The sequence below is a fragment of the Orussus abietinus genome, unplaced genomic scaffold, assembly GCF_000612105.2.
Source record: "Orussus abietinus isolate OABI.00-Male unplaced genomic scaffold, Oabi_2.0 scaffold26, whole genome shotgun sequence".
NCBI lineage: Eukaryota > Metazoa > Arthropoda > Insecta > Hymenoptera > Orussidae > Orussus > Orussus abietinus.
The window spans coordinates 189,066-210,382 of NW_019395989.1; the positions used below are offsets into that span (position 1 = coordinate 189,066).

The window sequence follows — 21,317 nt, forward strand, 5'->3', positions numbered from 1 at the left end:
ACTTGCAGCAACTTGCAGCAACGTCGATACGGCAGGAATCGCGTCTTAATTGGACGATCCCGCCGATCCGGAGGCGATCCGTGTTGCCGGGTATCGAGTTGTACGCGAAGGGGTAGAAATTCTGCCGAAACGTTGCCGGGACGTTGCCCGAACGTTGCCGTCTCGTTGCCGCCGGCGACCCGGGTCGTGTTGCACCCCTGGCCTCCCTTTAACGGGTATATCGCGCCCCGGAGTAATTTAACGCGTAAGGGCCCCCCACAATGCACTCGTCCTTCCAAGGCGTCCCCGGTAATGATCGTGTTACCGAGTTTCGCCAAATCTCCGCGAGGGGCGCCGCGGTCTCGCCTTTCCTCCCCGCCCGACCTGGTCTGCCTTGCCGGCAATCTTTATTGGGCTCGTTGCAACGGACCCGGCCTAATTATCCTGAAAAAGGATCGCGAAACTTCGGGGCCCTGTTAAACCACGTGGTTAGCGGTTAAATGCAAGTCGAGTTGCTCTAACAAAATGGCGGGCGATTTGAAATTATCCAAACGCTCTTATTAGATTATTCCATAAATTAGTTTTGCTGTTATATTACGTAAATTCTCGAGAAATTTAGAGGCACTACCCATGTGTGCGTAAATGGCTTAGAGTGGTTTCGCTATCCATGCTCTTATCACGCAATAAGTCCTCGTCGGAAAGGATTAATTAGAAAACGGACTTTAGTTCCACAATCTCCCGGGCGAATCGCGTATCGAGGGTGTACTTCTTCCAATTGCTTTCTCGGCAATTGGACACCTTCAAACGACCCATTTAAGGAGCGCCGAAGGGACGATCAGAGAGAGGAGAGAAAGAGATCGGAATCGGCTCGAGTCAGCCTGCAAATTCCTGGACTAATTACTTGATTACGCCAGCTGTCGCTTAGGTGGCGCGCCGATCGGCCATCTACTTCTCTAGGTCCCCTCCTCTCCCCCTTATTTCACTTTCCATCTCTCTTGAAAGCGACGACAGATGACGCTCCTCCACCCCCGGCATCTAATTTATCGGCCGCCATTATCGCCGGCGATCGCCGACGGTAATACCCGTGATCACGGTTATTATCGTCCTCACCTTAAAACGAAATAATTACTTTAATGGAATAGTTCTTCTCTTTTCGGCAATCACTTATTCGAAGGAAATGCCACGGTGGCGTGTCACGTGACGGGGAAATAACGAGGGATGCACCATCGCGCGTAGACTGGCGTGATCTACGCCAACTCCATTAGGAATAATTATGACGTTCAACGATTGTCCTCTCCCGTCCTAAAAAATAATTCATCCGATTACGTCGAACCTAACCTCTCCTTAGAAAATCCCCAAACCTTAAGGGGATGTGAAAGTGGCATCCGAAGTGCCAATCCTCTCAAACTTCACAACGTGAATGTGGTGGCTATGAGGAAGGTCCTGCCCCTCCTGGGATTTCATTTGTTTATAAAAAATCCTATCAACACCTACTGAACAGATTTGAAGGAAATTGAAATTCCAGGAGTTCCAGGACCTTCCTAACCCATTCATTTGGAGAGAAACTTTCATACAGACCTCTTTGACGCCACTTTGGACATGACCTTAAGCACTTCCCCTAAACAAAATGGCGGCGTCCCTCGTCGTCTCTTCTTGAAAGGCCCGCACACTCACCTGGAAGAATTTTAAGCATTCGATTATTGCGAGGCACATGCGCGCCGCGACATGTACCGACGTGGGGGAGGAGCATGTCGGTAAGGATGGGGTGCACTCGGTGGGGGTTAGGATGGGGGGGGCATTCGGTGCTCGACGCCACTCCCTACGCGCACACACGATCTCTCGCCGTTGGCACAACGAGAGTCAATGGGTATAAGCATTAAGCACGTAACTATGAAAGGAGCCGGGGGTTGCGAATCGTCGCTAGATTAAAAAGAGGCTCCCTTTTTCGCTTGCTCTTTTATGCGAGCGAGCTCTCCACCCTCCCCTCCCTACCCGAGGCCGCACGCACTGTGTGCCTCGCACGTCCCACATACACTCGATATATATCGCGGCCGTCTGCTCGGCAGCAATTCGATCTCCCTGGTACGCCGGGGAGGCCCTTTATATCCTGAATCGACCTGTACGTACCCCGGGCCGTGTGGATGCCCTGGCGATCTTAATATTCGCCGATCCGAGCCGGCTGCGCCCTTTCGAGTGGGTCGTTCCGGTAAAGAGACCCGGCCTCGCGCAACGGCGCGCGAGCCTCTGCGCTTGGCGCTTGGCACGGGCGTTTCTGTAGAAACACTTAAGGTGATATGTACGTAAAAAACAGTCGAAATATTTATAAAACTTTTCCCTACACCGAGTGCACCGAATTATCTGAGATCTTAACGCGTGATTATGGAGGCCCTAAGGAGAAACGCGATGCTCATGAAATTTCAAATAAAAAAAAAAAACAGAGAAAAAAGTGTGCATTCATGTCGGACACGAGCCGAAAAAGACACTTTTTGTTCGAAAGATGAAATTTCACGAGCATTGCGTTCTTCCTTAGGGCCTCCATAATCACGTGTTAAAGTTTCAGTATTCGGTGCGATACTTTTAAATGTATGTAGGAGCGAAACTGTAAGGGGTTTCCAGATGGTAATAATTGGGGGTATAAATAGGTTTCCGCGAGATGTAGGAAAACGTGGGAGGACCGAGACGGTCTTTCCGTAAAGAACCGCGGTCGCCTCCAGTGGGCCTTTGTACTTGGCGCGAGGCGCAACCTCGGCGCTCTCCCTTACAAAACGAGGACAACTAAACGCACGATGAACATCGCGATTTCCACGCGTCCCTTGAAACCTGGACAAAGGGCTCTGCTCCCGGGAGCGTAATTCAGGCCGATCATTCGGTGAAAAAAAAATAAAAAAAAGCGAAGCGACCTAGGCGGCGCCGTTCGGTCGGTAAGACAATCGCCGCTCGTACCGACATCGCGGCTCCCGAGCTGTATATCGGTTCCAGGGCTCCGGGAAAAAAAAAAAAAAATCGAGCCGCGTTTACTCGCGATCGTTAGCGGCCATTGTCGCGCGCGACCGCGCGGGCGCGTTTTCCGTCGGTAAATGGATATACGTCGGTGAAAAAGGGTCCCTTTGAGAGCCGCCAGCTCGTTCCCGCCAGAGATTAATTAACGAAGCACTCGCCCGAGGCGGCCGGAGGATCAGCGCGCCCCCCTCAGTAGGTGTAGAGCTAATAGGGAACAACCTGACTACTTATCCGGCTCTGGCCGATCGCTCGGTCGATATCGTAGGGACCGACCGATCGATCGAGCTTACCGACGCCCATGAAGGTGGAAAAAAATCTCCCACCGTCTCTAAACCCGTGCAAACTCATCTGTACAGATTCAACCTGCGTGTAAATCCTAAATAACTCGACATAAACGTGGGTATTGCAAATCGTTACAGATGGAATTTAATCGCGAGAGACATTTTCCAGTCGTTTAAAATGTATCTGCAGATACTTTGGGACGTTAGAAGTGGCATTAACGGAGACTAATGGATTTCATGAATACTTTCGGTAGCGTCGCGTTGGCATACCAAGATGGCGGCGTCACGTGACCTCCCAACTGCGCCATCGTTTTTTTTATTTTAATTATCGTTAATTTAATCGCGAGAGACGTTTTCCAGTCGTTTAAAATGTATCTGTAGATACTTTCAGATGTTAAAAGTGGCATTAACAGAGACTAATGGATTTCATGAATACTTTCGGTAACGTCGCGTTGGCATACCAAGATGGCGGCGTCACGTGACCTCCCAACTGCGCCATCGCTTCGATCATTCAATCAATGACCGCATCAAACCAGGTTTAGAATTCCCCCGACGACGATACACCCTGGATCAAAGTCTCGAGCGACATTCGTGTAGTCGGAAAGTCGAGAATCGAGAAGGCAGTCGCGGTTTTTCCCCGCGAGGTGGCGACAGACGGAGAGACGCGGGACAGAGAGGGGAGACAATCGCGATCCTTTTGGGGATTCCCGATCCAATCGGCGGATCCACTCTGGCGCGAAAGCCTCGCATGTGCAAAAGCGTCGGGACGTCAGATAAAGCGAGAGAGAGGGAGTAGCGGGGGCGAGGGAGCGAGAGGGGAGAGAAATACCGAGCGATCTCTTAATAGAGTCGTCGACGTGCGGATTCTCGGGGCACGGACGGGGGCGCTACCCTGCGGATAATCGACTGAAAATAACCCCCAGAGACGACCCCCCTCGGGTCCATGGACCGATGGTGCATCTGTTCGCCACGACCGGCAATGACTCCGACAATTAGTGGGGGGGGGGGGGGGCAAAGGCCGATCTCTCGCTCCCTCTTCGTTTATCTTCGAAATTACTCGGAGCTTAGCGGGCCCTCCTTGTCGGGATGAAACGAGCAAATCACGGGGGGTGTCTTTAAGGGCGGAAGCGATGGGGCGTGGGTCGAGTGCACTGGGAAAATCACTCGTTACGTCGACGTCCTGATCTCGAGGTTAGGTTCGATCGGAGTGATAAGAGATCGAATTTCTCTAATTCGCGCCCAGTGGGCTTGACACACCTGTTTACTGGTCTTATTTTTTAGCATTAAAATCGCTGCGCAATCTGCCCTGACACTTTCGTTTCTCATCTAGCCTTTGATAATTGCATATCGTTCGAAATATGATGTGCATACCAAAAAGGTCAACATATTTATATTTCTGATTATTTTTCTCGAAAAGGAAATGTGATTTTAAGGGCAGCGGGTTTTTTTTTTAGGGCCTTCATATTCACGTGTTAGGGGTTTCGGATAATTCGGTGCACCCGGTTTGGGGGAATGTTTGATAAATATGTATGTTGACTTTTTGGTACATATATATCCCACTTTCGGGTCACCTTGAATAAAGAATTCAGAAGTCTTCGTAGAAGCCCAGAAGGATACGGACGTTCGATGCGCGACAAATAGTACGTTAGCCAACTTTTAAATATATATAACATAGGACCTGGGATTTTATGGGACTTCTGAATTCTTTGCCTTGAATCGGTGTCCTTTTCCGGGAGGCCGCAAGATGGCGGCGCGGACTCGACGTGTCCGGCCAGCCAGGAAGTCGGGGAACGTTTAATTTTCGCTCCGGTTTACCGGGGGGTGGGTCTGGGCGGCAAAGTGGCGAGAGCCCGAGCAATAAGAAAGTAATGGCAATGCGCGGAGCCAAAGCAAAGGGGTGGCTCGCAATTACGGATTTTGAGTGACAGATGCTCGCCCGGTAGTCCCGGAAGATTAAAACAAGTAATCAAAGGCCCCAGTAGCCACCACCCCGCGATGGATATGGATGGATGCGCGCCCACACCACGGCCTCATCTTCTCCTCTCTCTCCCTCCCGCCGCCCGGCCCCTCGCTCCCTCTCTTTCCCCCGCGACCCCAGACGGCTCTTACCTCGGGACGCCTTTTCACCAAATCGCGTTTACACAGGGACATAACGGCATCACTGTGAGAACACTATAGTGGAATTTTTCTAAAATATTGTATAAACGTTGAAAAGTGAAGAAAGAAAAATACATGCTCGACATTCTAACGTTTAAATTAAATTGCCTCGCTAATTACAGGCATACTTTTTCCCCGTGGAATAAAACTAGTAAAGGACTTTTCAAGCCCTTTTTTAAATATATATATATATATACGACTTGTAAATCCTGTCTAGAAATTTTCTTGTACGTGGTGTATTGTCTTGGGAACTTGGCGCGAGCAGCGGCGGCTCGTCGCGTGGTGGGGGAAGCAGGGGGCGTGGCCAAGGAGCGCATCGTTAATGTCCCCCACTGTACGCGTTTGAAGGCCCAGGATTTCCTCGAGACTCCTCGCTTCCGAGGGCGACAGAGGCGGATGAGGCTCCTACGGGGACAGGATTGGATCTGGGGGGATAGGAAAGGATGAGCCGTTTATCTCCGGCGTCGCTTTTCAGCCTTTTTATCTCCCGCGCTGCCTCCACCTCCGGAGGAGGTTCTTCCCTCTCTCTCTCCCTCGTCCCAATCTCGCGGGGTCTCTTCGTCGTTTCCAGCCCCGGGCCGCCCCTTTCTCGCGTACCTCCCCTACGAAAATAATAAGCTTTCCTCTCGCGAATTTATCACGACGACCTCCGGCGTCTAAGAGGGAGGGAGGGGGAGAGGGGGAGCCCCAAGGATACCCGGCTTTGGCCGCGGTAATATCATAGTTCCCCTGGAAATGCGGAAAAGGGAGGAACACATCCTGGCCTCTCTTCTTCACGCGTCGTTCTTTACTCCGAATATCTCTTTTATCCATAAGGTAGCATATATTACGTAAAATAGTTTCTCTTTTATCCATAAAGTAGCATAAAAATCAGGGTGAGCAATTTCCCCCTTTTCGACCTTTCTGACGTATATTACGTAAACCACGTGGTTTACCGGGGAATATCCCAGTAAAGCAGTAAATTACATTTCCAATATAAAAAATGTCCTAGTTTAATATGAAATTTTCTAATTCGATTTATTATATCCGAGTTAGCCCGTAACGACGCTAGCGACAATTGCGGGAAAATTTTGCGACTCGATTATCCAAGATGGCGGCGTTTAGAATACGAGGTTCAAGTGGTACGTGCCAGTAACTTTAATTAATAAGCGAGGGAGATTAATTCATGCAAAATCGAGCAATTTAGCGTAGCATCATTAATAATCATTTTTCCTATTTCCTGTTTACAGGTCACGAGGTCTCAACCTGAAGAAACGAGGGAAGGTGGCACGGAGTTTCTCCCGGGCAAACATTTCAGAGGTTGAAATTTCCGATTTCTAACAGGATGACAGGACAGCCGAGGAGGTGGCACCGAGTTTCGTGCCCTAGATCTACGAGTGATTTTCAAGGATCAGGAATAGCCGATTAGAGGGTTTGCTAGACACGCTCGTCTAATTAAACGTACTCATTGTTATTGTTCAATAAGTTGCCTTATTACATTAATCATTTCACAGTTCATTATACATCAGGTACCGCAGTACATAACTTCTCGATCTCCTTTTTTACATTACGTTCACGTTACCACCACCAGGCTGCGCCATGTACACGAGGACCATTCATGACCACCAGTACAGATGTAAATTGGCCCTTTCCGCGCGAGAAGTTCTACCTGAAAAAATGAAATTCACAAACGTGATAAAATTTTACACAATTCGGTGCGCCCAAGGAAATTCCTATAAACAACTTTTAGATGCCCGGTTGGCGTAAAGAAACCCGGCAGAGCTCCGCACCAAGTACGAGCAGATATAAACTCGTCCTGACTCCGGGATATCGAGGAGTCATAAGAGAGCCCTCGACGTAGGGATTTATTAGGCGGTGCGGTATATGCGGAAAGGGCGGAACGTCCCGGGGCCTTGCACCACTCGGCGATGTGTCCGCTGCGGGCGCTGCGGATTGCGGTTTCCCCGCGCCGCGTGTATACGCGACCCCAGTTGGGGTCGGGGTTTTATTGGTTTGATAGACCGCGGGGGGGAGGCGGAGAGGAAAACTACCCCGATGACGCTCGTTTCCAGCTCGCGGATTTGACTCCGTTCCTCCCTCTCCCCCTCCGGGCGCAACTTTGATCCCCGACTTTATGCACCTGCTATTCTGCCCGGGATATCCGAGCTCTTCGCATCCGAATGCATTACTCGCGGATACACCCGGAATCTCGGGGTTTTATGGATTTCGAGACCCGCGAACGAGCGCTGTTTCCCCCCGGCAAAGGGAGACAAAGGTGCACAAAGGGTGGGCCGACTGGTCACTCGGCGATATATATATATATATTTATATGTATATATATATATTTATTTTCCATTGAAGGTGGGCTTTCGTTTCGACATCTCTCCACCTGCCTTCCTCTCGAGGAATGGACCCCGGACATTTTACGAGACGCTGGAGACGCCGCTAGTTGGGCCACTTGGGAGATTAAGGATTTTCCTTCCGGTCTCTCGTTTAACCGGGATCGAGAGAGCTTTGACCGCGATTCTTGGCCCACTCTTCCTGGGATTGTTCGAATTTTAAACCCTGATTTTTAGGACCTTAACGGCGTTCGGTGAAATTCTAACGGCCATTTTTGGAACCTTAATTTGGGTTCTTGGAATTTTGTACGGTGATCCTGGGAATTTCAACGATGGATTTTATACTTTTAATTAATCGCTGGAATGTCAGACATGACAGGATTTTTAACGCGATCGTTAGAATTTCAAATGTGATTCTTGGAACTTTAACGCCATTCGGTGAAATTCTAACGGCGATTTTTGGAACCCTAACCTGTGATCCTGGGAATTTCATACTTTCAATTAATTGTTAGAATGTAAGTTATAATTATTAGAATTTCAACCATGAACGTCGACGGAGGAACTCGGGAGAGAATTCACGACCAAGCCAATTTACAGAACCCCAAACACCACCCTAGTACCAGAACGTCCACGCATAAAAGTTCACTGCCTCGGCCCAACAATTTCCTCCTAAAAAATCACGATCGAACCAACTTCCAGGATCCCAATCGCCACTCTATACCAAAATGTTCCATAAAAATTCTTTGCCTCGGCGCAATTTCCTCCTAACTCCTTTTCCCTCCTTACGTTCCTCCTAGGAAACCGCGATCGAGCCATCCCGAGGTACGGAATCGCTCTTCCTCGGCATAAGGGGCCGGGGAACCTATTAGAAACCGGAGAGGAGACCGTCGGAAATAAATCGCGAGGAATCGAGGTAGCTTTTTGAAAGGCCCAGGCGAGTGTGAGAGGCGCAGAGGCGAGAGCGAGGGAGCGGCAGGATAATCCGGAACAGTCTTTGGTGACTCGATCCGCTATTGCTCCCATCGCCACAAAGAATCAAATCAACCAGCAGGAGATTGGTGCCGTCTCCCTCCTTCTCTCTCCTCTCTTCCACTCTCTTCAGCCGAGGCAAACCCCCGGTCTCTCCATTCATCGGCCGTGCCCCTTTGCGTCTGATTGAACCGACGAGACCGCCCCTCGGTCCTGCGGGAAAACTCCTGGTGTGTGTAGGCAAAGTCCTCTTCTTCGGGCTCCTCCGCACCCTCTTCGGCCCTCTTCGTCGGCCCCATCAAAGTGGCAATCGCCGATCCTGGTGGCGAAGTGCTCGCTCCTCTTCTTCCGGGTCATCTTCGGGGTCGACCGCGTCTACCGCCGGGGCTATTACCTTAATTGACGCTTCCGTGAATAAAGAGCACTTTGATATCCACCTTGAGAGCCGGCTTCTTTGATCGCTTTATGCGATCCGACGAAGGGCGAGGACCTTCATCGGAATATCGAGGTACGTGTATAGGCGCTGGAAAGAAGAACTCGATATTGGACCTCGTAAGGATACTCTGGCTCGATGTAATTGGAAGTAAGGGTAAATATCTGGACCGAGAGGTTTAGGAGACCGCAGTCATTCGGAGTCACTTCCAGGTCGTCTTCTGGGTGGAGAAGTGGAGACATCGAAGCAACCACCTTCATTCATGTCTCTGTAAATGAACACTGCGTAACACTTCCTGGAGAGACACTCTTCGGTGAATAGATTCCTTACCAGAGGGATTCGTTATTGTATTTCATCGAAGCAGTTAACTGCGGTTGACTATTTACAACATGTGTGTTATGAAACCTATAATAAATGTAAAGTATACTTAGCGCTAATTAACGGACTCGAAGTACTGCTTGCTGTCTTTGGGGTTAGGCTTGATGGTTTTCGACTCGGGCTGCCAGTTAGCAGGGCACACTTCGCCGTGCTTCTCGACGAATTGGAAAGCTTTGATCAGACGCAGAGTTTCGTCCACGCTTCTTCCAACTGGCAGATCGTTGATGGTTAGCTGTCGCAGAATGCCTTCGCGGTCGATTATGAAGAGACCTCGTAGTGCCACACCGGACTCCTCGAGTAGGACGTTGTATTTAGCCGATATCTGTTTGTTGAAATCGCTTAAGAGAGGATAACCCAGGTCACCGCCGAGGCCACCTTGCTTCCTCGGAGTGTTGATCCATGCCAGGTGACTGAAGTGTGAATCCGTCGACACTCCAATAACTTGGGTGTTCAGTGCCTTGAAATCGGCAATTTTTTCGCCGAAGGCTACCAGCTCAGTAGGGCAGACAAACGTGCTGAAAGGAACAACTAGTCATCCCTTGAACTAATCATCTCGAACTAATAAACGTATCCGACTTACAAGTCCAAAGGATAGAAAAACAAGACGACATATTTGCCTCGATAGTCTGACAGCTTAATCTCTTTAAAATCTCCATTGACCACAGCTGTGCCGGCAAACTCTGGTGCAGGTTTCTGTACCTGCGGCCATCCGCTGAACAGGTTCGAACTCACGGAGAAACAGCGCACGCCTTTGAGCTGACTTTGTTTTGCCACGTTTATTGTAGAGCCTGCACTCAGTACCTTGAAATTAAACACCGTTAACAACCAATCTTAAGTCTTAATAAACAATTCCCATACTACTGTTACCCCCTTACCAAAGATTTCACTTGAGGACAAAGATTAGGCAGTAATCGAAACATCTCAAAGCTTTCGCTCTCGTCTCAAGAACTTGTATAGGTACGTAGGTTCGCGTTATATAAATTTGCAGTTCAATGAAGAGCTGGAATGTTAGGTAACTCTTCTGGAAAAGTGTATGTATTGCTATCACTGAATTAATTCTTGCTGCCTAATCGGATACGCTCCGATGAACGCCTCGTGTGGAGGTTATGTAACGAGCCGGTGATTCCGCGCAATCATAAAATGTCAACTTGATTGTGGCATTAAAATAACACGCGACTACCCTGCGATTTCGTGTATTACCCGTTTAAATAATTACGAGGATAAAAATCAGAACTGTGCAGTAAAAACCGGCGTGACGAGACAACTTTCCGGCTCGTTCGCGTACCCGTGACGGTAATACCATGCGGCAGTTGACGGTGATGGCTTACCTACGCTTACCGACACTGCACGCTTTTGACGGTAAGGGAAGAACACTCGTGGCGCCCTCTTTACTCTAAGTACATTGTTGCCCCGAAGTCGACGTGATACGGAGCTTTGTAAACGAGATTTGTAAACTTGTTTTACTGAAGCATTCCTTGAGATGCTCCAAAATCACCGTACTTAATGTACTTAACATACAGGTTTCAAGGGAGTTCATGGAAAAGATAGCTGCAGGTTGCATTAAAAGGCACATAATCTTCGAATTCATTAATAAACTGCTGATCTTTATAACACTTTTAGCTCAAACTTACAAATGTACATCACTACACCATTTCCTCGACACTGGGCGTAGTCTATCTACACATTGAAAACAAGATTTACATAGTCCTCGTCCCAAAAAGTTAGAAAAGAAAAACAAATAAAAAGACAAGTCGCTTCGTCGTTTCCAATCACTACTTACTTTCTTTAAGTATATTTTAATGTTCTTTTTTCACCTAATCCGTCTCGAAATGGCTTAAGTTTGGAACATTCTGAGAATTGCCACAGTTTTGACTTTTAACGCTAATATTCTAATGTAATGCACTAGCGAATAATTTACTAGGTACATGATTACCTCCGATCATGCAACGGGATATGACAATTCCAGATGTGATGTTAATTAAACTTGCACAAAGCCGTTTATAGAATGTTCCGAACGTAAACCACATTTTTAAACGCATCGGTTAAACACATGTAAACCGTAGACAACGAACTCCGAAAACTCTTCCCGAATACTTACACAGTATTATGAATAATCCAACCTAACCCGACGAAGGACCCTTGACTATGTCCAGTAAATATTTACAGGCGACACAGACAATATGAAAACGGAAATCATACAGTCCTTAAAGGAAGAAACTATCCTTCACCGCACATTACCAACTAATCGAATGAAATCACACACTTGAGGCACTTTCGCCAGACGTTGCATCACTCCGAGGGACTCCCTCCATCACTATCGATCGAGCCAGCAGATTCACCATTGATCACACAAAACGACTTTGTAAATACATGCTTAACACATATCTGCATAACAACTTCTAGATATAAAGCTGTAAATATTATCAATCAATTATTATACAGATATATTGCAAATAAAATTCGTAAAGTCATTTTTCTGTGCCTTCCAATGAAGCTGGCGAGAAAGTTGTGCGTGATTCTTTGCCGGAAGTTAGACGAACGCATTAAATCGAATTTGTTCAATTGGAAGCCGTCGCTGTGGCAGGTGCAACTGGCGTAGTAGCTGCAGATTCGTCGCTCACGACACGTCGATTTTTCTTAATTCTCTTCCATTCACCATTGGTATAATTCATTTGGAAGTGGGTTTCTACGAGCATTGACACCGTCGTGCCATCAGGTTGAGTGACATCTTCCACGTTTTCGGATAACATGACGGTGACAATGTTACCCAATTTTGGACAGGGGTTGTCTGCAACATTTATACATATTTGATATGTAGTATATAATATTAAATAACAAAGTAACAAAAATTTGACAAAACTCTTACCCCTCGATCCTGCCATGAAACCGAGAATAAGCGCTTTCTCCGGTCTGGTAACTTTGTTGGCAGTTCTGAACATTTCTTGGGCCTCCAACATTTGTTCTCTCTGTGCACAAAGACATCGATATACATAGCTGGTAGATCTTCCACAAAAAATTCGACATTCAATGACAGAAAGACGTACCGTAAGTGACAGGCCTTTTCTTGTGTTCGCTGCAGCATTTGCTGGCTGCGCAGTGGTTTGTATTCGGATTTGGGTGACAGTCTGAGCAGGTCTGACGGTTTGCACACCGACTGGAGTACTCTCCACTACAGGTACCACAGCGACAGGTGTTGTCACCGGTATTGTTGTACTTGGTGTTGTAGGAGCTATAGGCGTGGTAGCTGTGAAAAAATTATTAATAGTCGTAACGAATATTTGTTTTCGCTGTATACAAATATTTCGCATCATTTTGACTTTTGTTTCTCCTTTGAATGTAAGTCCTTTCGTTAGAATCCGGATTAAAAATTTTAAAATAGACTTACGTGTCTGAGGAGCAGCAGTGGGTGGCACAACGGTAGGTGTGGTTGGAGCAACGTAAGGCTGCGCTGTCGACACCGTGGCAGCTGGAGTGGTGGGTGGATTCAGCGGAGCCAGACCTTGAGCATATTCCGGAGTAACCGGAGTCTCTGCAGCTGTCGCAGCAGCTGAAGCTGCTGCTGCTGCCGCTGCCTGGACTTCGGCAACCTTCTTCTGCTGCTCTTCCAGCTCCAGCATTCGTTTCCTTTTCTTAGCCTGTGCGTAGCCAAGCGGTTGTTCGTTTATGTCCAAGAGCTTTATGCCTCCGTCTTTCCGAATTCGACTTGCAATCGGTGTTCTATTAGCCATCGAAGGACTCGTCAATGAAGGGGATCGGAAGCCACTGGTGGGAACCCTGCTAGGAATGCCCTTAAGCGGTGCTGAAATGAAGTTTACGAAATTTCAAAATAAATGTTAAAAAGAAGGGTGAATAAATACATGCATATTGTCATTACTCGTGTCAGTCATTTTTCTGGGCATTCCTCTACTTCTGACAGGTACTGTTGGCGCTGTACTCTTCTTTAGATTACTAGCCGCATCGACGCTCTTTTGTAGCAACTCAGCCCTTAATGCTGCACTTTTTGGTTTCCTCTTTAATGTAAAATGCTTCGTCGGAGCAGGCAGTTGACCAACCACAGAAGTCACAGCAGTTTTATTCAAATAATGACACTCCAACGGCAGCATGGCAGGATCATTCTGCTTCTTCAGTAATTTCCTCAAGTCGTTCACGAGCTCTCCGAATATCGGTCGATGCTCATCCAGATCGGTAATATCTGTATTCAGAGAACCCGTCGAGGGAAACGTCTTCATCGCTTCGGATAACATCGAAACCCACAACTCGCTGTCCAGCGATGCCACCTCGATAATTTCTTCCAGCTCGACACGCCACTGTATGGAACATTTCATATCTAATTAATTAAATCTTCACAAACTATGAACGTTAACGGTACAAGTGAAAATCAGTAGCTCTGAATTTAAATGAAAATAAAGGACTATAAATCTGAATCACTGGAATTCAGAACAACAAACTGTATAAGAAAATGTGCCACACTCCTCGACGGTGTGATCAACAGGTACCAGTTATCTTCGCCCTCCATCGAAGGCATCTCGGAGTCGACGTAACTCATACAGTAATCTCCAACGGTTGTCAAGAAGTTCAATATAACTTGTAGACATCTTACCATTACAAAATCCGTAAATTACAGGCGAGAGTACTGAACATTCCGAAAACATGGAGCGCGCAAATGAAATTAGATGGCGGGTTCCAGACTGTCCAAAAGCGTTTTGACTTTTAGGTTAACGGCACAGAGTTCTCGAGGGTGAAACGCTCTCCCGAGGTAGATAAATTCCTACAACGGAAGGAAACACGCGGCGAAGCTTTCCGAGAGAGCTTATTCGCGGTAAACGAATTGTACTTACCTCCTCGACATTCCGCCTCGGTATGTGGAAGAAGGAAAGTAATAATTTAAGCTTGACTTGGGTCTGCAGGTCCGGAAAACAGTCCTTGATGTTCCTTAGCACCTCCGCGTTTAGTTGCGAGCAAATCGAAGACCCGGTCCAGCTATCATTTGACGTTCCGAGCTTGTTATGTAGCCACAACGACGTATCGCTGTCCCTCACATTCGCCATATTGGAGTTGTGTGATTCGCAACTTCGCCGAACATCGCCGTGGCAGCGCCACATGTCCTTCCCGCCATTTTAAGATGGCCGCAGGGGCCGACGGGAAACCGATGTGTTCTTTTATTCACTGATCACCCCATAATGTTTAAGAACGTCAGGACGCAATCGCCCAACTAATCTCTGGTGAAAGTTCATCTAGGGAATTTAAATCCACAAGTTTGGTGATATTTCACCAGATGGCAGGACCGATGTGAAGAAAAATGTCCGTCTCGGTGATCGGTCTTCGCGTATGCGGGAAAAATGTGTTCGATTTCGCTAGTTTAGCGAAATCTTTGCCCTCTCAGATACAGCCGTGTAGGTACAGGTTCAAATTTGTCGATTTGCCAAAACCTGGCACACCTGGGACTTGCTTCAGACGGACTGTACACTTTGAAGACGAGTACACCGTCAGGCCGCAAAAAGTCACCCATTTGGCTGGCAGAGACCCTGTAACAGGTATTTAAATGTTCCCTTAAAAATCACTTAACAGGTGTCAAATTTAACAAATATTTTTATTTCCTAAATAATATGTTTAATTAGTTTTCCCCAATATCCACTTAAAGTGATTAGACTGCTTTTTGCATAACAGGTCGGGTCGTAGCCAAAGGAATTGGCGGAGGAGTGAAGCATAAATTTCACTGGATCAAGTGGATTCGAGATGGTCCAAAATCTGTGGATGAGAAGCCGAAGGAGGAAAAGGTACTCGCCGTGTTTAAGGATGGCTGCAGAACAGCTGACATAGCATTAGTTGGTTATAAGGATGAATTGAAGTATATCCTGGCAACGGAGAACATGAAGCCGGGAGATATTATTCGCACTTCCTGTGCCATTCCACGTATTGCTGTCAGAGCGAAGGAGGGTGACGCTTATCCCTTAGGAGCATTGCCAATGGGCACCCTGGTACACTGCGTGGAAAAGTACCCAGGTCTCGGTGGTTTCCTTATTCATGCAGCTGGGACGTGTGGAACGCTCTTACGTCGTGAAGGTGACCGCATCATAATAAAGATGCCCAGTAAGAAGGAGTTTAGTCTTCACGAGACTTGCATGGCTACGGTAGGGCGCTTGTCGAACATTGTGCACGGAAGTACACCTATTGGAAGCCATCAGAAAAACAGAGAGCTTGGAAACAGGCCGAGAAGTGGTCTTTGGCATCGCAAGGATGGTCGGCATGGACGTAAGATTAGACCCCCGCCACCTGTACGCAAGTTCGACTCTTCTAAAGATTCAGGCCTGGTGCGAGAACCTCTCAAGCTCACCCTTCCCTTCTAAGCATTTGTTACATTGTACAAATAGTTAATATAAGAATGAGAAAATATTTAAAAACCTTCGAGGAAGGATTTATTGTCTTAAATGCAGGTAGATCATTCGCCTCGACCGACTAGTATATGTTTGTCTATTTCCAAAGGCAGCGTACCAAAGCACTCCTTTGTAGACCGTCAAATAATAAGTACACTCTTTCGACTCAAAATAGCCACTAAAAGATGCAAAATTGATGAGTAAAATATCTCCACTTTGTATGCCAGGGAGATGCCTCGCATTGATCTGACAAACTTCAGAATTGCTAGGCCCTTCGATCCATTTCTTTTTTTCTTGAATCTTCTGTTCCAGTTTCCACTGCAAACGGCGTAATTGTCTTGACAGGCTTAATTCACAGTCCTTTGTTATAGTAAACCGTAGTGACTTCTGGTGCTCGCTTCAGGATTTCCTCCTGCACTTCCTTCTCCACTTTTTCCACGGGAACTGGGACTCTTTGCGCAAAGAGCGCGCAACAAAGTGGCGTCGCGAAAGTCAAGCAAACTCCACAGATCGCCATTTGAATCGGCGCTGCGGCCCATTTAGCGTTCTTCAAGAGATTTCTCTTCTCCAGAGAGGTCATGACAATCGGTGCCAAAACTGAAACGGTGAAATTTCATTAGAGCCTCCATACTCACGTGTTAAAATTTTTAATAATTTTACAAAACCAATTAACTAAAAAAATTAAATAAACGAGACTTTCATACCACCTTAAGGTACGGTTAGAAATGAAAAATTATGAAATATAAACCAGGCACTAAAAGGAAGTTCAATGCTCGAAGAGAATCTCTCCGGAGTCACTTTGCTCGATTTGGCTCCAACTTTATGTAATCAATACCACAATTCTGCTCCTTCTACCAACCCATGCTCGGCGACGCCATCAGGATCCTCGACAGGATCACCGAAGCAATGGCGACCTGCGCCATTCGTTTGCTGTTGCCGACCTTCGTTCCATCTTCAGTCTGAAGTTCGATGCCTCCGGTGAGCTCTGTGACTCTCATCAACGGAATGTTGACACAATTAGCCGCCGCAACGGCGGCTAAGGGCACGAGGCGCCCAACCAATGGCGGCGCCCTCGCGGCTAACCGGTTCAGCGTCAAGGCCGTCACGACGGCCCCTCCGGTGGCGCCTATGTAACTCTGCACCAGCGTGGAAATCGGGATAGGGCTGGAGCCGCTGCGGTTCGTGTAATTGACGACCGCATTAAAAGACTGATTGAACCACTGCCAAAAGATCACGGCGGGCGTCGACCTGAAACATTGACACGTGGAGTAGCCATTTTAATTATCGCCCTTGTTTTTATAATTATTCACATTTAATTATTGTGGAGGGATAGAAAGTGATCTAAATTTTTACGATGCGAGGTTGACCTAAGCTGGACCGTCGTGATGTAAGAGATAAGAGACGCGGAGAGTGCGAAGAAAAAATTCTAGGGATAAGACGGGACTCCTGGTTCACGTGTTATCACCGATTGCGCGGTCAGTGAGTGATAAGGGGCAGGTGAAGGGGTTGTTCGAAATGGCAAGGTGTGCGTACTTGTAGAAGGTCATCATGCAACCGGTGATCAGCATGTTCATGGGAACCTGGGCGCTCATTCGTCCAACCAGGACCATTTTCTCACCGGTATCAAGATGATAAGCGCTATCGTACAAGTATTTGTTGGCCCATAATTCCTCCTCGTCGATTCCAAGGCGTTCCAGAGTCTCGCCCTTCCTGAAACCAGATCAACAACATTAGTATAGATAAAAGAAACTCTAAATTTTAAGTCCACGTCTGCGTTACTAAATACTAGTTCGGTGTCGCCCTAAAAAATGAGGCTCGTAATTGCTCCAATTATGATATGGTGCACGAGTAAGCAGGCATTACATGGATACCCGAATTAAATGCATATGAGTGGCATGGCTAAAATTAACGGCTGACTTTCCCTTAACGGACTCTCACCCGTAGTAAGTTCCTTCCTGGCAGGAAGAATTGCATGAATTTTAAATACCGACAACAATTTCCATTCGCAGATTGCTTACTTTGTTACAAGACAAGGAATTACAATCACAGTTAATGTATCGCCTTATCACATGAGTAGTTAGACTGTTGCATAATTTACAGTTTGCGCAATTCGCTCAATGGTCAAGGCAATAAACAAACTCTGGAAGAACCGTTTGCCATATGGGGAACGATTATCATTTACGATCCCCTGGCTTACGAACACTTTACCAGCGTTATCTTGACCAGGGTCTCTGTCATCAAAATCAATGTAATCATGTTTCGAGCAAAGTCTGCTGCCGATCCATCGATTACCTATCCCATCTAAAAATGTGTATCGAAGGAATGGTAAAGAGAGATTACATCAGAATAAGAAACTACATCAAGCATAGATTGCACTCGGAATGTGGATTTTTATTTTAAGATATGAGGAAGGGTCGTCGATACCTGTATTTGGTGACGATGTCGCGGGCTCGTTCAAGCCTGGCGGAAGTGGCGAAAACGTTGAGCGGATTCGTCACTTTGAGAAAATGTCGAGCCCTCCCGCCATATGTGCTTTGGTCCCAGCGAGGCTTTTCTATGTCTATCTTGCTCACCGCCACGGGCTGCGGACTCGCACCCTCTCTTTCTCCCATATCGACGAGCTACACGTCCGTCTCTTCCCAGCGGAGATTCAAACGGGAACTCCCCTACAGGTAGACGAGAATTTTAAGCGCGAGGTTAGAATACTCGTAGCCGTCAACTGACCAACTCCAGTTGACTCGATCTCGTTGACTGAAACGAGGAAGCAGAGGCTCGTGCACGCCCTTCCCCATTCACTCCCTCTCCGTTAGATTGAGATGAATTATCAGATTTGGCGTCGATAAACGAGCGCGCGTCCGCCATTTTGATTCTTCTGGTTGCGCGGGAGTTTCGAATCTCTGTAGATTTCACGTGTGGGATTTTTCGTTTTCAATGCTTTTACCCTTCTAATACGTACATTTGTCACGTGATCGACATGGTCGTTTCTGATTGGACGAGAGGTTATGTCGCTGATTAAAATGCTTACAGGTGCGAAAATGCATTTGTGCGCAATTGTTTTTTGATATTTTCGGAACTTGAACGCGTCTTGAATCACTGGACATAGGGTGAGGATAAAGTGGATAAATTATAGCGAATCAAAGGATGGGAACCTATCATTTGAGTTTGGTACGTTAGTACCTATTTTTCTCTGAATTTATTTAGTTATTTCGAAGACAATGTCCTTTTATTTCTTTTACTGGTTTAGCGACTCCACCGTGCGGACATAATTTCTATGAAAACGATGATTAAGGAAATAACTACACCAACGAACCAGATTACGAAGACCAGGTGGACTTGGGACATGTCGACGGAGATAATTTTATCCTTACCGCTGTCTTCTTGATATTTAACTTGCAGCCAACGGTCCATCAATACATCCATTATACCTACCTCATGCAATTTTATTATACTGTGAAATGAAAGAAACGATAACAGCTGTGACTATGTAATCGCAGCGGAACATAGAACAAGTATGTATTTTATTTCAGAGAATTTTCTAAAATATATAAACTTACCTAACGTCGATGCTACGCTTGTACTTGAATCCTTTTATAATACCAGAAGCGACCCAAGTTTCAAAGTAATGTATACCGGTGGGATTTAAAGGACACGTACGACCTCGAGCTAATTTTATTAATTCCGACTCAAATACGGCGTACTTCTTTTTCTTTGAGAAACAAACTTTGTGGTAAATCTCAGTAACATTATCGAGGAAAAGTACGCGGTTCTTTTCTTGCATTGTGTTGTAAATTGGTTTCTCGCGTTTCTGAAATATCGAAGTAAATAATAATTGTTTCGATCCCACCTATTGAGACATTTTTCCTCACCTTGAATACTATATAAGGAAATGTACCACCTGGTATTATTACGTTATACTTGGTACTCTTTGTTAGACTCTCTAAATCAGTAAAAGGTGGTATGAAAGTTCTGTTCGTCATGTTAGATATCAGGTGCGAGCTGAAGGCGAGAAGTATTAACCAAGCAAAGAAGCTAATCGTTACGTCGAGTGCTTTGGATTTTCTCTTCAGAGCTGGCAACACGTTACCTGGAATTATTTTTACGCAAATAATTCACCCTGCTCAAAATCATACCTAACGTAGACCTAACATTTTATTTTCTTGTTTGCAAGGATGCTGTCTTTCGATGCAGTTCATCGAATTACTGATTCACACTTCTGCTTCACCAACCTTGATTGCACATCATGGAAAAGGTGAACAGCAAGTGATCACCCAACGAATAACCCTGCTTAGACTGTGGTCGACGGTCAGTAGTGGTGTGGAACATGAAGCTGATCATACCGAATATGAGAAACAAAGTGATAACGACGGTCCAGACTTCCCAGCGAAAAACAGTGAACATCCAAGTGACGTCGTTCTTCCATTGTGGACGAATGTACAGTCGATACCTTGTATGCGAATATAAACAAAGGGTAATATCATTACTACATATGGAGGTACTTTTATTTATTGATACATAACGATGAGTAAATCTCACCTAGTTTTCCAAAAAGCCATGCTAAAGTCCAGAACTTCAAGTCGAACGGTGTAAGTCTGCACCCTGGGTACAACGTCGACTTCATTCCGACCAAGTATTCCAAGCAAGCCGCTGAAGCTCCCATTCTCAGTCTGCATACCAAGATAAGTGTCTGTCCTTCTTACTACCAGACTTAAGGTTATTCAACACGTTAAAAATGAATTACATTCCACCTCTTTCATCGAAATAGCATTGCTTTTTAGGTTAACCCTTACGTGAAGTTCAAGTGCTCCGCAAGAGTATTCCAGATCTCTCCGACAAGTCCTGTGACTTTGGTGTTGTCGTCATAAAAATCTGTGATGTAACGTTCCTGCAACAGAGAAGAGCCTCGTAAGTAATTTCTGAAAAACCTCTGCAAGGTATCGAGTGAAAATACATCGAAGTACCTGATAATACGTTAGTCTAATAGGGGCCCGATGGAAATTATGCACTTCGAGTATCCGTGTTCTTGCGAGTGCCACTTCCTGCATCGCAAGGAAACTTGGAATGCTGGAAATGGGCACAAAGTCATCCTTCAGTTTGTTCCATATCACTCCGTTAGCTCCTTGGCATTCTCCGAAGCTTCCAATTATCACTACGATGATTAAATTGATCATTTAAAGTCCCTGCCGAGTATTAACAAATAGATAAATAAATAAAAGGGCGACGTGGAGTAACCATTAAGCATCTAAAAGGACAATTCTCCTCGGCGAATGCCTTTCTCGTGATTTATTAGTCATTTATCACGTGACGCTTCCGTGACTCGTGAAACTTTATCACGGTTACACCTTCTATTACGACGTGCACTTTGACCCGGCTTTTGCATTTACAGGATCGATTAATGTCGCGACCTTTAGATGCAAATCCTGACCAGCGA

The 21,317-nt window shown here is 46.4% G+C and overlaps 5 protein-coding genes and 1 long non-coding RNA gene across 9 annotated transcripts; 2 read left to right on the top strand and 4 right to left on the bottom strand.

The window, feature by feature from the left end:
* Positions 1–6,914: 6,914 nt before the first annotated feature.
* LOC105703652 (peroxiredoxin) lies at positions 6,915–10,841 on the bottom strand. 3 transcript variants are annotated; one of them, XM_012432182.2, is made up of 4 exons: positions 10,391–10,841; positions 10,096–10,316; positions 9,565–10,030; positions 6,915–7,065 (listed from the first exon to the last, which is right to left on the bottom strand). In XM_012432182.2, exons 1-3 carry the CDS (start codon positions 10,433–10,435, stop codon positions 9,571–9,573), a joined length of 726 nt encoding a protein of 241 aa, XP_012287605.1. In that variant the 5' UTR covers positions 10,436–10,841; the 3' UTR covers positions 6,915–7,065; positions 9,565–9,570. The 3 variants fall into 3 exon arrangements, with proteins under 3 accessions (XP_012287605.1, XP_012287604.1, XP_012287603.1); XM_012432181.2 differs by lacking the exon at positions 6,915–7,065 and adding an exon at positions 7,086–9,405; XM_012432180.2 differs by lacking the exon at positions 6,915–7,065 and having other exon boundaries at positions 9,456–10,030.
* Positions 10,842–11,092: 251 nt separating this feature from the next.
* Positions 11,093–14,575, bottom strand: LOC105703648 (negative elongation factor A). Of its 2 annotated transcripts, XM_012432175.2 has the most exons (7): positions 14,354–14,427; positions 14,116–14,203; positions 13,390–13,822; positions 12,901–13,314; positions 12,560–12,759; positions 12,382–12,481; positions 11,093–12,303 (listed from the first exon to the last, which is right to left on the bottom strand). In XM_012432175.2, the coding sequence occupies exons 2-7, from the start codon at positions 14,116–14,118 to the stop codon at positions 12,074–12,076; spliced, it is 1,380 nt and encodes a 459-aa protein (XP_012287598.1). In that variant the 5' UTR covers positions 14,119–14,203; positions 14,354–14,427; the 3' UTR covers positions 11,093–12,073. The 2 variants fall into 2 exon arrangements, with proteins under 2 accessions (XP_012287598.1, XP_012287597.1); XM_012432174.2 differs by lacking the exon at positions 14,116–14,203 and having other exon boundaries at positions 14,354–14,575.
* A 234-nt stretch (positions 14,576–14,809) lies between these two features.
* On the top strand, positions 14,810–15,916 carry LOC105703651 (39S ribosomal protein L2, mitochondrial). The gene is made up of 2 exons (XM_012432179.1): positions 14,810–15,049; positions 15,183–15,916. Exons 1-2 carry the CDS (start codon positions 14,815–14,817, stop codon positions 15,860–15,862), a joined length of 915 nt encoding a protein of 304 aa, XP_012287602.1. The 5' UTR covers positions 14,810–14,814; the 3' UTR covers positions 15,863–15,916.
* Positions 15,907–18,692, bottom strand: LOC105703650 (sideroflexin-1). The gene is made up of 4 exons (XM_012432178.2): positions 18,314–18,692; positions 17,423–17,599; positions 16,749–17,137; positions 15,907–16,486 (listed from the first exon to the last, which is right to left on the bottom strand). The coding sequence occupies exons 1-4, from the start codon at positions 18,499–18,501 to the stop codon at positions 16,242–16,244; spliced, it is 999 nt and encodes a 332-aa protein (XP_012287601.1). The 5' UTR covers positions 18,502–18,692; the 3' UTR covers positions 15,907–16,241.
* Positions 18,693–18,877: 185 nt separating this feature from the next.
* On the top strand, positions 18,878–20,182 carry LOC105703654. The gene is made up of 3 exons (XR_001104375.2): positions 18,878–19,054; positions 19,134–19,398; positions 20,058–20,182. It is a non-coding gene; the product is annotated as an uncharacterized LOC105703654 (long non-coding RNA).
* On the bottom strand, positions 19,089–21,277 carry LOC105703649. Its single transcript, XM_012432176.2, has 7 exons — positions 20,848–21,277; positions 20,677–20,771; positions 20,423–20,593; positions 20,116–20,333; positions 19,756–19,973; positions 19,444–19,694; positions 19,089–19,337 (listed from the first exon to the last, which is right to left on the bottom strand). Exons 1-7 carry the CDS (start codon positions 21,055–21,057, stop codon positions 19,130–19,132), a joined length of 1,371 nt encoding a protein of 456 aa, XP_012287599.1. The 5' UTR covers positions 21,058–21,277; the 3' UTR covers positions 19,089–19,129.
* Between the last annotated feature and the right edge of the window lie 40 nt (positions 21,278–21,317).

Excerpts from the sequence above, each read along its gene's own strand:
- LOC105703652 (XM_012432182.2), bottom strand. The coding sequence starts at position 10,435 with ATGTTTCGATTACTGCCTAATCTTTGTCCTCAAGTGAAATCTTTG. Across the intron at positions 10,317-10,390 it reads GTCCTCAAGTGAAATCTTTG|GTACTGAGTGCAGGCTCTAC; the intron begins GTAAGGGGGTAA and ends TTTAATTTCAAG. Across the intron at positions 10,031-10,095 it reads TTTTTCTATCCTTTGGACTT|CACGTTTGTCTGCCCTACTG; the intron begins GTAAGTCGGATA and ends TGTTCCTTTCAG.
- LOC105703648 (XM_012432174.2), bottom strand. The coding sequence starts at position 14,563 with ATGGCGAATGTGAGGGACAGCGATACGTCGTTGTGGCTACATAACAAG. Across the intron at positions 12,482-12,559 it reads GAAAAGGCCTGTCACTTACG|AGAGAACAAATGTTGGAGGC; the intron begins GTACGTCTTTCT and ends CTTTGTGCACAG. Across the intron at positions 12,304-12,381 it reads TTTCATGGCAGGATCGAGGG|ACAACCCCTGTCCAAAATTG; the intron begins GTAAGAGTTTTG and ends TAAATGTTGCAG.
- LOC105703651 (XM_012432179.1), top strand. The coding sequence starts at position 14,815 with ATGTCCGTCTCGGTGATCGGTCTTCGCGTATGCGGGAAAAATGTGTTC. Across the intron at positions 15,050-15,182 it reads TGGCAGAGACCCTGTAACAG|GTCGGGTCGTAGCCAAAGGA; the intron begins GTATTTAAATGT and ends TTTGCATAACAG.
- LOC105703650 (XM_012432178.2), bottom strand. The coding sequence starts at position 18,501 with ATGGGAGAAAGAGAGGGTGCGAGTCCGCAGCCCGTGGCGGTGAGCAAG. Across the intron at positions 17,138-17,422 it reads TGCATGATGACCTTCTACAA|GTCGACGCCCGCCGTGATCT; the intron begins GTACGCACACCT and ends TCAATGTTTCAG. Across the intron at positions 16,487-16,748 it reads GATGGCGTCGCCGAGCATGG|TTTTGGCACCGATTGTCATG; the intron begins GTTGGTAGAAGG and ends TCACCGTTTCAG.
- LOC105703649 (XM_012432176.2), bottom strand. The coding sequence starts at position 21,057 with ATGATCAATTTAATCATCGTAGTGATAATTGGAAGCTTCGGAGAATGC. Across the intron at positions 20,772-20,847 it reads TTAGACTAACGTATTATCAG|GAACGTTACATCACAGATTT; the intron begins GTACTTCGATGT and ends TCTCTGTTGCAG. Across the intron at positions 19,338-19,443 it reads AAGCGTAGCATCGACGTTAG|TATAATAAAATTGCATGAGG; the intron begins GTAAGTTTATAT and ends TTCATTTCACAG.